Below are 14171 nucleotides of genomic sequence, written 5' to 3'. Positions count from 1 at the left end.
ATTTATCTAATAACAATATTAAAAATACATGGAAATTAATTAATGAAGCAACATATTCAACGAAAAATGAGGAAACTCGTATACATTGTATTGAAAATAGTTCTACTAAATCTTTTTTAACTGATAAAATTGACATTTTAAATGAACTAAATGATTATTATGCTAATGTCGGTAAAAATATTTTTGACGATATTCAAATAAATAATTTTGAAAAACTAAATTGGAATGATATGAATAAAAACTGCCATATTAATAATTCAATTCTCCTGGATCAGATTGATCCTTCAGAAATTTCTAGGTTTATAAAGAAAATACCAGATAAATCCTCATTTTATAATAACGGTTTATCAAACTTTATTTTAAAGAAAACAGCTAATTCTATCTCACTTCCATTGTCAATTATTTTTAATAAATCGTTTAGTACAGGTAAATTTCCTTCTAGCTACAAAAAAACTATAATTATACCACTTTTTAAATCTGGTGATAGAAAACAATGTGGAAATTACAGACCTATTGCTTTAACTTTAACAGTTTCAAAAATATTTGAGAAATGTATAAAATCAAGACTAATGTCGTTTTTGGACAAACATAATTTTTTTTCACCAAATCAATTTGGTTTTCGCTCAAATATGTCAACTACTGATCCTTTATCTAAAACTTCTAATTTTATTCATAATAATTTAGATAACAAATTTAAAGTTCTTGGAATTTTTCTCGATTTTAAAAAAGCTTTTGACTCCGTAAGTCATAATTTGTTACTTAAAAAATTAGAATATAATGGTATAAGAGGCAATGCTCTCAATTTAATTAAATCATTTATCTCTGGCAGACCTCAACAAGTAAGAATAAACGGATTACTTAGTGATGTAAAGACAAATTGTTTCTCAGTACCTCAAGGTACAGTACTTGGCCCTGTCTTATTCATCATATACATAAATGGACTTTTAAATATAAAGCTTAATGCTGAAATTTTTTGTTATGCTGACGATACAGTTATTCTGATTAAAAGTCATGACTATGAAAATTTATATAAAACAGCTAATAACTGTCTATCTGTAGTAAAAGACTGGTGTGATAATAATAATTTACAGCTAAATTTATCTAAATCTAAATATATTGTCTTTAATATTACAAATAATTCACATATTAAAAATACTGATTTTTCTCTGTGTGTACACTCTTATAAATGTAAATATCTAGATAACCCTTGTGAGTGTTTACCTTTGGATAGAGTTTATTGTATTAAATATCTTGGAGTAAAATTAGACCATAGACTAAAATTTATTGAACATATTTATCATGTAAATAGTATTCTTAGAAAATTATTATATAAGCTCCGATTCTCAAAAATATGTTAGATATTAAAACTCTTAGAATTATCTATTTAGCTCTTGTACAATCTGTTTTCTCGTACGGTATTTCAATATGGGGATGTACATACTCCACACATATAAATGTTTTATCTATTACAATTAATTTAATGATTAAAACTATACTTGGAAAACCAAAATTGTATCCAACTTGTTCAATTTACTCAGAGTTGAAAGTTAGAACTATTTTTCAAGTTTATGAACGGGCGATTTTATTGTATATATTTAAAGTAAATATAGGTCCATTTCAGCCTTTGCATTGTTATAATACTAGAACAAAAATCAATTGTAATTTAATTATTCCACGAAATAATACTAATTTTGGAACACAAAGTCCAATGATTAAAGGAATTCTGTTGCTTCGTAAATATAATATTAATTTAACTAATTTTGATAATTTTAATAAGTATAAGAAACATATTAACACTATTTTATCTTGGTTGTAAATGTCCACTTTTTAGTTCAATGATAATTTTAAGTAACTACTCTTAATGTTGAACTTTTTTTTCTTTCTTTTTTATTTTATTTGTATACTTTTATAATACACATAACATGAACCCAGCTCATCCGTCTACAAGCATATCTTTGCTTATTGGATGAGCTTGCAAACCTACTATAATTTGTTTGAATATTTTGTTTTATCTTGTTTGTTTGCTAAATAAATATTATTATTATTATTATTATTATTATTTTACTTTATTTTCTTAAAATTTCATTAAATTGTTTTACAATTTATAAATTTTTTTCAAAAATGAACTTTCAAAAATGTTCAAATGATTTTCAATCATTAGTTTATCGTATACGAAATAATCCGGCTGCAGTTCATCCAGAATTTTCTTCGTTTTCATCAAGATTTAAAACATTCAAATTATTCCCAAAAAATACTTTTCAAAATAAATATACATTGTCTGAATGTGGCTTAAAATATTCAGGAGTGGATGATGTTGTAGAATGCTTTTGTTGCGGACTTATTCTTCATAACTGGGAAAGGCTGGACGATCCATGGATTGAACATTGCAGATTCAGCCCAAGGTGTTTATATGTGTTATTAATGAAAGGTAATCAATATGTTCAAAACATATTAAGTAAATATTGTAAAACCGAACATATTTGTAATTGTGAAACTTGGTCATACGATACCGTTTGTTAATCATGTTTTTTTATTATATTATGTTATAGTAAATGAAAATAAATGTTGATTTTTTAAAACAACTTATATGTGTTAATATTTGATTTAATATCTCGTGAACGTATAGCCTAGTGGGTTAGCGCGTGTAGCAATAATTTAAATGTTTTCAGGTAACAGGAAAGTATATGTAATTCTCCCCTCTACTACATGCAGTAGCCGACTATGCTATACGTTCACATTTTTTGCATTTTTTTTTTTTTTATCTATCAAGTTTAGTATATAATACGCTTGCAAAGTAAAAACGCTTTCAGTTCAAAGTATATCCCTCATCGGTTATATTACATCAAATTTTTAAAAAAATAATTACGTTTATAGTTTAAAGGTTTTTTAATTATTAAAAAGAAAAGAACTTTAATTTGTTATGGGTCTACCGGTAATTGTGTCAAAATCGGTATTTGACATACGTCCATTTGGTAAGAAGAGTGTTACGGTTGGACTATTAATCAGCAAACAAATTTCAATTATTGTGTTATTAGAGTGTAAGTTAACGAAAAAAATTATTACATTAAATTTAGAGCAATGGTGTACGCTCATGTCTGAATCTAATTACATTTCAATTACTAACAACTTACATACCAGGTGTAGACGTGTAAAAATTACTGAGAACTTTACATATTCAATTAATGTGAAGCAGAGTTCAATAACCTTGCATATAAATGATGATTATATTACACTCTCGCATATAGATTTCTGCAGACTAAAACAACTTCAACATTGTGTCGACCTTTATATCGCAGAAAAACAGAAACGTCTACCGAGTTTTCAAACAACATTCGATGCAGCTTACGAACTGATTAAAAACGATGTCCGTGGTTTGCCCATCAGTTGCCAGAGAAACGAATTCACAAACCAGTATATACAGAACTATGATTTTAGTTATTATTCTCATCTACAAAACGATGACACTTCATTTTTGTATGAGATTTTACAATTTCATTTTAATGTAATGTCTGACATGATTTTACATTACTTAATAGTATGATATAATACAAATTCATTTATATTTATGTATTGTTTTTTTTATTAAATAAATAAAAATATTTTTATACTACATTTTTTTTTTTTTCATGCGGCTAATTTATTTCTTATTGTACGGCGTTCCGGGTCTTTCAAAATTACATCAAATATAACCTGCATGGTCTCGTTTAAACTTGTATTGAGAGTCTGATCTTTTGACTTGTCCGATGTCGTCACCTTGACAGATGCCTCAGAGTGTCGCCACCTGCAACATAAATTAATTATTCAATCAGTTTGGCAGTGAATAAAAACTAATGATTTTTTTCATTTAGCAATAGTTTTTTAATTAAAAAATAAACCAAAGTCTAGTCTTTACCTTTCCTTTGTTGGGACGTTGTGTATATTCGCACACTTGTAATGTGTTATCGTCCAATAATCCGTCGGCTTTTCGTCTGGATTAAATTGGCTTTTGATGGTAGCCAAACCATCTCCCTGACGAAAAGTGACAGAATTAAAAATCTCTTCATCAAATTCTTCCGCCCGCAATTTCTCTTCGAGAATTTCTCTGTATGATGAACTCTAAAAAAAAAAACAAATAAATAAATTCATGCCATAATTCATAACCTTAGAATATTAGATAAAGTATTAATATGATAAATTATTATTTATCTTACTGTTTTCATCTGTTTTTTTTTGTTTTTTTTGTCTACTGTTTTTTCAGCCCCTCTTTTTAACGATGTTTTGACCTGCTTTGAAGTAGAAGGCTTTTTTGTGTCCAGGGACTCAAATTCGTTCTATAAAACATAAACTAAGGTGAATAACTATAAATGTATGAGTGGCTTACAGCCGATCTCTAAAACAATATTGAGCAACGTTACAGTCACACTCTAATTATTATTTAATTTTAATATTATGTTTAAAATAAAGTTATAATCAACCACGAATTTATTATAACCATAGCGTTGAGTAGTTTTACGACTGACCTCCAATTTGCTTTAGTTATTAAAGTGATTCAATTACTAACCTCTGATCCGGAATCGATGATCGAAGTTCTGTAAGACATCTTGAAGCTGAATTGTTATAGATGATGAAGAAGTTCTAGTTGCTGAATGTTGACTGTAATATTGCTGTTAATACGCTAGCCTTATATACTGTAATGTTTCCACTACCATAGATACTTTGAAATGTGGAATATTCATAGCAATGTTCATTAAACCAGCCAACGCCCTTAATTTGTCCTCTTATTAATATCAGTTTTATTCCGCCAACGGTCTTATACGACCTCCTATCGATACTAGTTTTTATTCGGACAACGCCCTAAAATTTGACCTAGCTATTTTTAAATGAATATTCCGGACTACGGTCAACACCAATACATACATTATATATTATAATTACTATTACTACAAAATAACTTAGTTGTTTTTAAAATTAATATTACATGAACAGGTCATACGATTTCTTCGAATAGAATGTAAGTTTTAAACGATAACTAGGAAAGTAGGAGATGATTCTCGACTATATAACGCAGCATTTGATAGTCAAACGATATCAGTCCAGCTTGTGTTCTCTACCAGCAACAACAAGCGGCAGTCATTCACCATCGAATATTGAAAATACTTCAATCCTACCAAGTTTACCAGTCCAGCATCGACATCATCAATAAGGGTTCATCACTCAACATTGGAAAATACTTCAAACCTACATAGTTTACCAGTCCAACACCGGCATCATCAACAGTCATTCGTCTCTAAACATTAGAAAATACTTTAATGTAAGTACCTATTTATTTCATTATTTATATATTTTTTAAAAAAAAAAATCATCTTATCGAATCTAAAACTCCACATCTTTACTAGTTTTTAAACGAAAAATAATACACGATAGCAAAAAACATAACATAACATAAGCGTTTAGGGAAGTGGTTATAAGTGGTTATAATGAACCGATATTCAATAGTTTTATTAGTAATTTTAATATTAAATGTACAAGGTTTTTATAATTAATTTTTTTTTTAAATTTAAAAGGTTGATTAATTAAAATATCTATGTTTATCATGTTGTATATTAAATGGTTAAAAAAATGTTAGAAAGTTGAAATAAGTTGAAAAAAAACAAGTGTATACAGTATGTATATGATTATAATTATATGAATAACATAATATAAAAACTTGATTATTATAATATATAAAATATAGACATATTAGCTTACATTAAATTATTCACTATGCTGACTGATATATTATAGTCATTTTAACTACCATAATGTATATTTAATGATTAAAAAATGCTAAAAAGTAGGGATACGTTTAAAAACAAGTTTGTATTCCGTATACAGTATGTAAATGATTATATTTATTGAATAACATGATATAAAACTTGATTATCAGCTAACTTTAAATTATACGCAATGCTAGTTGATATAGGAACCAGTTTCTAATTATCAGATTTTTTTTTTTAACATATTTCTTTATATATATTAGTTCTAACATTTTTTTAACCATTTTAAATAATGAATTCTCACAATGATATTTTAAACGAAATAGACTATTATAAACAAATGATTGAAAGTTATACAGAAACGGATGAAAAAGACCATTTCATGAGAAGATGGAGACTTAAACAGAATAAAAAAAATATTAAAAATATAAAATATCAATTGTTTTTAACTAGAATAAGTCCTTCTCCTTCTCTCAATGTAACTTATATTAACGAATATTATATACATACATGTGTATTAAAAGAAAAATTGCTTTTTTTTAAAGAAGAGAAAGAAAAGATCCTTATATTTTATCGTTCTAGATGTACCGACTATTGGCAATGTATAAATAATTTTAATATGCAGATACAAAATCTTAATTATCAGTTACAGGAATTGGGTACAATCTGTTAAAAACAAAATAAGATTATATTTTTTTAATATAAAGTATTGTATTTATTATGTTTATGTTTAAAAAATAATTTGATGATAGACACATGTAAATAAATAAACATTCTAAACTAAAAGTTTTTTGTTCAATTATTTAATTGTAAATAAGCTAAATATACCAACCATACAAAAAAAATGTTTTATTTATTAATTGAAGTAAACTTAACATAATAATCACAAACTAATGTTTATAGATGATGTATAACCATAATTTATTTTAATTTGTTGATAATATTTATACATATGTGTGAATACATAAGCTAGTCTATTATTATAAGTATTATTCACTAATTAATATACACTATTTTATTTTTTTTATTACTATCAGTTAGTGTATAAAAAAAACTATGACATTTTCAGAATAAAAAAAAAAAAAATAAAAAATAAAAAATGGAATCAAAATCATTTATTATGGATGAAATTAACGATGTTATCCGAAAGGCCGAGCAAATTGATCAAGCAATGGATGAGGCAGCAGTAGAATTAAAAAAAAAAATTAAAATTATTGATATAAAAATAAAAAAAGCGGGTTTAAAACAAAAAAAAATAATGAATGAAAAAAAAAAGATTGCAAATGATTATTTACATTTGCTACATACAGATAAGAAACGTGAAAAAAATATTCGAAAAGAATTATCTATATTATATGCACAGTACAATTATATGAACAATGGTTAATAGTAATTCATAATTTTCTTGTTTTCATTCATTATTTTTTCACCTCAAAACAGCTTTTTTTATTTTTTATGTCTTGTAAATATATTCTAAATGTATTAATTTATTTGAATGATATTTTAAATAAAATGATCTTTCTACATTATTATATTTTTTTTTTTTATATATTCTATTACAGTTTCATCATGAAAAGACAAACGGTGAGAAAATGCCAGCGGACAATTTCTACTGATAAAGAATTATTCGAAATTGAACGATTTAAAAAATGCTCGAAAACTTTTATCATTAAAAATACATTGGATTTTATAGATTACACGCTTTTTTTTAACTATATTTCAGAGAAATTAATTTTTAAGTTAAAAGAATCGTGTAAAAATACATCTATAAAATTTAATTTAGTCGTGGATAGTGTTTACGAAAGAATTATTACACAAGAAGTACAGGATATTGCATTCAAAACTTTTAATGTTCTTGCATGTAATTCATCTAATTTTAAAAAAATACTAAACGATATGTTCAATAAATTGTTGCGGGAAGAGACAGATTTTACACAGAAAGGTTCTGGATGGACGCTTAAGGTAATAGAAACATTACAGTTGAGAATCAATATAGTGAATCCTCTTAAAGGAGGAACATATATTGATTTACCTAAGCATATTAAAGATAAAAGAGCGATTATTAATGTGAAAAATAGTGATAATAAATGTTTTAAATATGCATTATTATCCAAGTTTGATAATCGCTCTAATAAAACTAATTTTCGTGAAAAATATTTTAAGATGTTAGAGTTAAAAAGTAGTTTAAATTTTAAATGTGTTGATTTTCCAACACCAATCAGTCAGATACCTAAATTTGAACGTATAAACAATATTTCAATAAATATTTATAGTTTGAATGACAAAAAAACTATTTTTCCCTTGTATGTATGTAATACCGAAAGAAATGATCATTTTGACCTATTTTTGTATAATAATGATGAAACATCACATTATTGTTATATTCATAATTTTTCAAGATTAATCAGAAGTCAGAAAACGAAAAATTGTTCGAAGCTAATTATTTGTAAGAGATGTTTCACAACTTTTGGTACTCAACCGTGCAAAAGTAAGCTTTGGGGTGTAGAAGGATTAAATGAACATCGACGCAATTGTGGAAAGAATCCGTTGGGGAGGCCTATAATGTTTGAAGAGGGGGATGATGATTTCATCTATTTCAAAGGTTATAAAAAAACGCAGAGGATTCCATTTGTCATTTATGCAGATTTCGAATGTATATTAACTCCTAAACAACCTAATAAATTCATTAATAGACGTAAAAAACAAAAAAATCAGAAAACTCATGTTACACATTTACATGAAATTATGAGTTATGGGTTTTATGTAAAAGTTGACTATAGTATTATATCGAAAGAGCTGGTAAAACAGTTTGAAATTCCGACGAAAGTAATTATTTATAGAGGTAAGAAAGCTGCAAAAAAATTTATGAAAAATATGATCGATATTGGAAATGAAATTAATAAAATTTATCAAATTAATACACCGATGGACAAATTAACTGATAAAGAGGAACAACGTTTTCAAAGAACCAAGTTCTGTCAAAAATGTTCAAAACATTTTAAAAACAATAATTTGGTTAAAGTTCGAGATCACTGTCATTTTACTGGCAAATATAGGCAATGTCTCTGTCTTCAATGTAATTTCGAAATAACTAGTCCATCGTTCGTTCCAATATTCTTTCATAATTTATCTTATGATAGTCACTTCATAATTCGGGAACTAGGTTGCGATGATAAAGATATTCATATTATTCCTAATTCATCGGAAAAATATATATCCTTTAGCAAGGAAATCGCACCTAGATTTAGTATTAAATTTGTCGATACATTCCGTTTTATGAGTGAGTCGCTAAGTAAACTTGCAGCCAATTTATCTGAAGATAAGTTGAGGTTTAGAGAAACCCTAAAAATATTTTCAATCAAATCATTAGATTTAGTTACACGGAAAGGAGTCTTCCCTTACGAATATGTCGATAGTTGGAGTAAATTAGACAATGCTTTTTTACCATCAAAGCTTGAATTTTATAACTCGTTAATAGATGAACAAATTAGTGATGAAGATTATAGACATGCAAAAAATGTATGGAATACATTTGACGTAAAGACTTTGGGTGAATATAGCGATCTTTATTTAAAAACTGATGTTACCATACTAGCTGACGTGTTCGAAAATTTTAGAGACATATGTTTATCTACTCTCAGAATAGATCCTGCTCATTATATGACTGCCCCTGGATTTGCTTTTGATTGTATGCTTAAGTATACAAAGGTTAAATTAGAGAGGTTAAAGGATTATAATATGTTACTCTACTTCGAAAAATCAATCCGAGGCGGTATTTGTCAATCAACTAAAAGATATGCTAAAGCAAACATACCAAATATTGAAGGATTGGACTATAATTCGAATGAACCGATTACTTGGATTACATATCTCGACTGTGTAAATTTATATGGAAAGTCTATGTTGACAGAACTACCTTTTAAAGATTTTGAATGGGTTGATGATCTCGACATAGAAGTAACTAAAATTTCTGAAGATTCTGAAGTAGGATATATATTAGAAGTTGATATCGAGTACCCTAAACATTTACATAAAACCCATAATGATTTTCCGTTTTTACCGTTTAACGAATGCCCACCAAATTCGAAAGTTGAGAAATTGTTAACTACTCTATCACCGAAAACAAACTATATTGTACATTACAAAAATTTAAAACAAGCGATTTCTCACGGTCTTAAATTAGTAAAAATTCATCGAGCTATCCGCTTTTCACAAAAAAAATGGATGGCATCATACATTGAGTTCTGTACAAAAATGAGAGCAGAAGCAAAAAATGAGTTTGAAAAAAATTTCTGGAAGTTGTTAATTAATAGCGTTTTTGGTAAATGTATGGAGAATGTCCGAGCAAGAACTTCTATAAAACTGGTTTCATCAGAAAAAAAAGCGAATAAACTAATGACAAAAACTAGTTTTAAAGACAGAACTATATACTCTAAAAATCTCATGGCTATTCACCAACATAAGGAAACTATTAAATTCGATAAGGCAATTTATGTGGGATTTGCAATTTTAGACGTTTCGAAAACATTTATGTACGATTTTCACTATAATGTCATGAAGAAAAGGTATGGTACTAAAATTAGTTCTTTATATTCGGATACTGATTCCTTGATATACGCTATTCAAACTACAAATTTTTTCAATGATTTAAAAAATGATTTATTACCATATTTTGATACATCTAACTATCCCAAAGACCATTATTGTTTTAGCGAATTACATAAAAGTCAGCCAGGCTTTTTCAAGGATGAATTGAAAAAGAATTATACTTAAAGAATTCGTTTCATTAAGACCGAAATTATATGCGTACAAAACTGTAGACGGTACTGAGGAAAAAAAAGCAAAAGGCGTAAAGAAATATATTATTAAAAAACATATGCAATTCGAAAATTATAAGGATATACTACACGCTTTTATAAACCATTTATCTGTTAAGGATAAATTAACTCACAGGGTCATGAATTTTATCCAATCAAACAAACATGTTGTTCAATCGAAAACAATGAACAAACTTGTTCTAAGCGCTAATGACGATAAACGTTATATAAATGACGACGGGATAAATACTTTGGCTTATGGTCACTACAAACTAGATAAATTATATAATTAAAGAAAAAAAAGACTTGATAAATCTCCAATCGGTATAAACAGAAAGCGCTATCAAACGGTAGTGAAGTAAATTTTTTTTTTTTTTTGTTTTTAAAAAAATTACAAACTGAAAACAAATAATTATTTCAACTTTTTTCTGGCATTTATTATAAAAGTATTACATGTTATACATAAAAAATTATTATTTAAAAATATCTGATGATGTTATCCACGAATTTTGACTTGAATCAAAACCCAACCATTTAACAAACATTTTATTCCCAACTTTTTTCACAATACGTTCAATAAGAAAGGTGTTTGGAAAATTAGTTAATTTAATTTCCTGTTCATAAAAACCACCTAAGATTATATTGTTTGATTCATCCTTTAGTTGATAAGTTACTGGATTTGTCTGTAAAACTTTTGAAACTGTAAATATTTCCGTTGTCCAATTCGGGGTATATCCTTTACTAAATATATGTTTATACTTAGATATTCGTACTTTATCGCTAACTTTAAATTTTGGTTTATACAATGTTTGTAAATTTTTATATGTACTAAATTTAATTCTGTTTGTATCCATTCGAGCTTCATTAGGTGTGCATTTGATTGTTCTATGTTTTGTATTATTATAGTTATTTATAATTTTTGATATTGTATTATACCAATTCCATGTACCTGTTGCAGTGAAATGTTTATATATATTATTTTTAAGTGTTTGTATCACACGTTCTGCGATTGAACATTTAATAACACTGTATGAACTGTAATGTTTAATTTTATATTTTTTCATTAAATCTTGAAATTGAGTATTATAAAATTCTGTACCATTATCTGTCTGTAAAAATTTCGGATTAGCTTTTTTCAATATATTAACCATTCCTTTTGTACATTCTTTTGCTGATTTATTTTTCAGCGGTTCCACAAATACATATTTGCTATATGTATCTATAACAACTAATATAAATTTAAAACCGTAATTTTTTTTAGAATGAGATTGCATATCCATTAAATCAGCTTGCCATAGGTCGTCAATAAACCGTGTAACCACACTACGTCTAGGAAATATTTTTCTCGCTGGTCGATGTAGCTCATTAGCTATACCCTCTAAGGTCGTCATTATGCTATAATATTTCTCTCACGCAGTTCTTCTAAAATAGATATGATTTCGTTATTAACACCAGTATTACCAACACTTTGCGATGATGTCAAAAGATTTAATCTAGTTACTAGCTCATTCGGATCGTCATAATAAACTAATTGGGTTTGAGGTAAGACATCTTTATATAAACCACTACCTGTCTTAGGATCAGGTGATGAAGTAAAATTAATCATATCTGTAGACATACGATCTGAAGGTGAAAAACTGCTTGCTGATTGATTAAAATCAAATGGATCATTTTCTTGTGTTATTTTTCTACGTTTAACGTTTAATAAGCCAAAAGGACTAGAAGGTAAAGTATTGTTAAATGATTTTAAGTTAATTCGTGGAGTTGTATTCTCATTAATTTTATCTATTTCTTCATTAAACTGTTTTTCCTCCATTTTCATTCGATCATACAACGGTTTTACAACAGTCACCCATTTATGATACCTTGAGGTTCTAGGTTTTCCATCTGCTTTTAAATGGACTCCAGAAGTTTTCAAAATATTGTAATAAGATTCTATATCTTCTATAGTTGTTTTTTTTGGTTCCTTCTCACATAATAAAGACCATAAACCTGGTGTGAATTTATAATATTTATTAAGCAGCAGTAATTTACCGCGACTAAAAGTTACAGAATGTTTTCCTATTTTATATGAATCACTATTTTTATCATAATGCATACCATAGGATTTATCATAACGTATTGATTTAGGACGGTTATTTAAAAAATTTTCAAATGGTGAATTTAATTCGTTATCATCATCATCTTCACTAGTGCATGAGGTTTCTGATTTATTTTCTAGTACAGTTGACTGTGTGTTACATATTTCATTTTGTTTTGCATGTGTACTCAATGGTTCAATTATTGGTTTAAATGGCTCACGGAAATAGTTTTCAGAATCTATAACACCACGTTTCATTTCCATTATTTTTCGTTTAATATTTTTTTTTGATGTTATTAAATTTTCCAATAAAACTTTTTGTTTGTTCATTGTAAATAATAAAAGTACTATACCTGTATCGTATGACTGTCGATAACACTATGTAGATAATAACTGTGTGACGGTATATTTATATAGGTATAAATATATAAAATTATTTTATTTTAATGAACGTATGAAACCCACATCTATACCTTCCTTCATTCATTTCCCGAGTTTTATCGATGACCATAAACCCATAATCACTATGATTCCAACATAAATGAGAAATTTTACGAAATTCTGAGAAATCCATATCTGTAGACGAATGATCGTTGAATATATGTCAGTAGTATATATGTACCAGTCCTGGCACAGTCCATATTATATCAATAAAAGATCACAAAGAAAACAATGTGCAAAAAGATCAGAAAATCTAAATGCAATAATAATTAAAATATTTTTCGCAAAACTTATGAAATGCAATAATAATTAAAATATTTTTTAATAGAATTGTTCTATTTAAAATAAAAATCTAAATGCAAAAATGTATTAAAAAGAAATTGAAAAAATTAATTTAAAAATTAAAAATATAATAAATAATAAAATAATGGAAACAACTATCAATGATTTTAATAAATTACGAAAAAATGAAATGCAAAACGAAATAGAAAACTCAATATTAAATAATGAAATCTTTGTTAAGTTTTGTAAATATGAATACTATAATACTAATAATAAAAATATTAAAATTAAAATTATGAAAAATAATCTAAATAAAATTCCAATTAAAGGAAATATTTTAATTGTCGATCATGGACACAATATTTCTGGAAATGGAAAACCTTATGCTTCTAAAATACTAGAATCGCCAACATGGCTTGAAATTTGTAAAATAGCTAATGATTTAATAAATACAACCGGTACTTATTTTTTCAAATATCTCCATGATATTTGTGTTGTTCATGATTTAGGAAGTATTAAAATATGTTGTCTTGGCATGGGAGGTACAGATGCCGATCACAAAATGCTTAGAATATAATAATATAATTAATTTAATTTTTAATAGAATTGTTTTATTAAAAATTTTTTGATATTTAACGCGTCCCCGAATCGGGACGTGTTATTAAAATCCAAAAATTTTTGAAAACGATTTTACACTATGATACTATGAGGGGGACTTATAAAAAATTAAAATCAAAAATGTTTAATGTAAAAATGAAGATTCTAACATAAATATTCCCAGAGTTATACTTAAATGAAAAATATGAAGCGGGGGGT

General features: G+C 26.7%; 2 protein-coding genes across 2 annotated transcripts; one reads left to right on the top strand and one right to left on the bottom strand.

Annotated features, from left to right (window-relative positions):
- The first annotated feature begins 2101 nt into the window (after nucleotides 1–2101).
- LOC132933158 (baculoviral IAP repeat-containing protein 3-like) lies at nucleotides 2102–3541 on the top strand. Its single transcript, XM_060999478.1, has 2 exons — nucleotides 2102–2428; nucleotides 3246–3541. Exons 1-2 carry the CDS (start codon nucleotides 2122–2124, stop codon nucleotides 3539–3541), a joined length of 603 nt encoding a protein of 200 aa, XP_060855461.1. The 5' UTR covers nucleotides 2102–2121.
- Nucleotides 3542–3624: 83 nt separating this feature from the next.
- LOC132933157 (uncharacterized) lies at nucleotides 3625–4695 on the bottom strand. The gene is made up of 4 exons (XM_060999477.1): nucleotides 4541–4695; nucleotides 4191–4310; nucleotides 3893–4095; nucleotides 3625–3781 (listed from the first exon to the last, which is right to left on the bottom strand). Exons 1-4 carry the CDS (start codon nucleotides 4577–4579, stop codon nucleotides 3625–3627), a joined length of 519 nt encoding a protein of 172 aa, XP_060855460.1. The 5' UTR covers nucleotides 4580–4695.
- Between the last annotated feature and the right edge of the window lie 9476 nt (nucleotides 4696–14171).

The sequence above is a fragment of the Metopolophium dirhodum genome, chromosome 1, assembly GCF_019925205.1.
Source record: "Metopolophium dirhodum isolate CAU chromosome 1, ASM1992520v1, whole genome shotgun sequence".
Taxonomy (NCBI): Eukaryota; Metazoa; Arthropoda; class Insecta; order Hemiptera; family Aphididae; genus Metopolophium; species Metopolophium dirhodum.
Note: the sequence above shows the minus strand (reverse complement) of the source record. Positions and strands in the feature narration are given on the sequence as shown.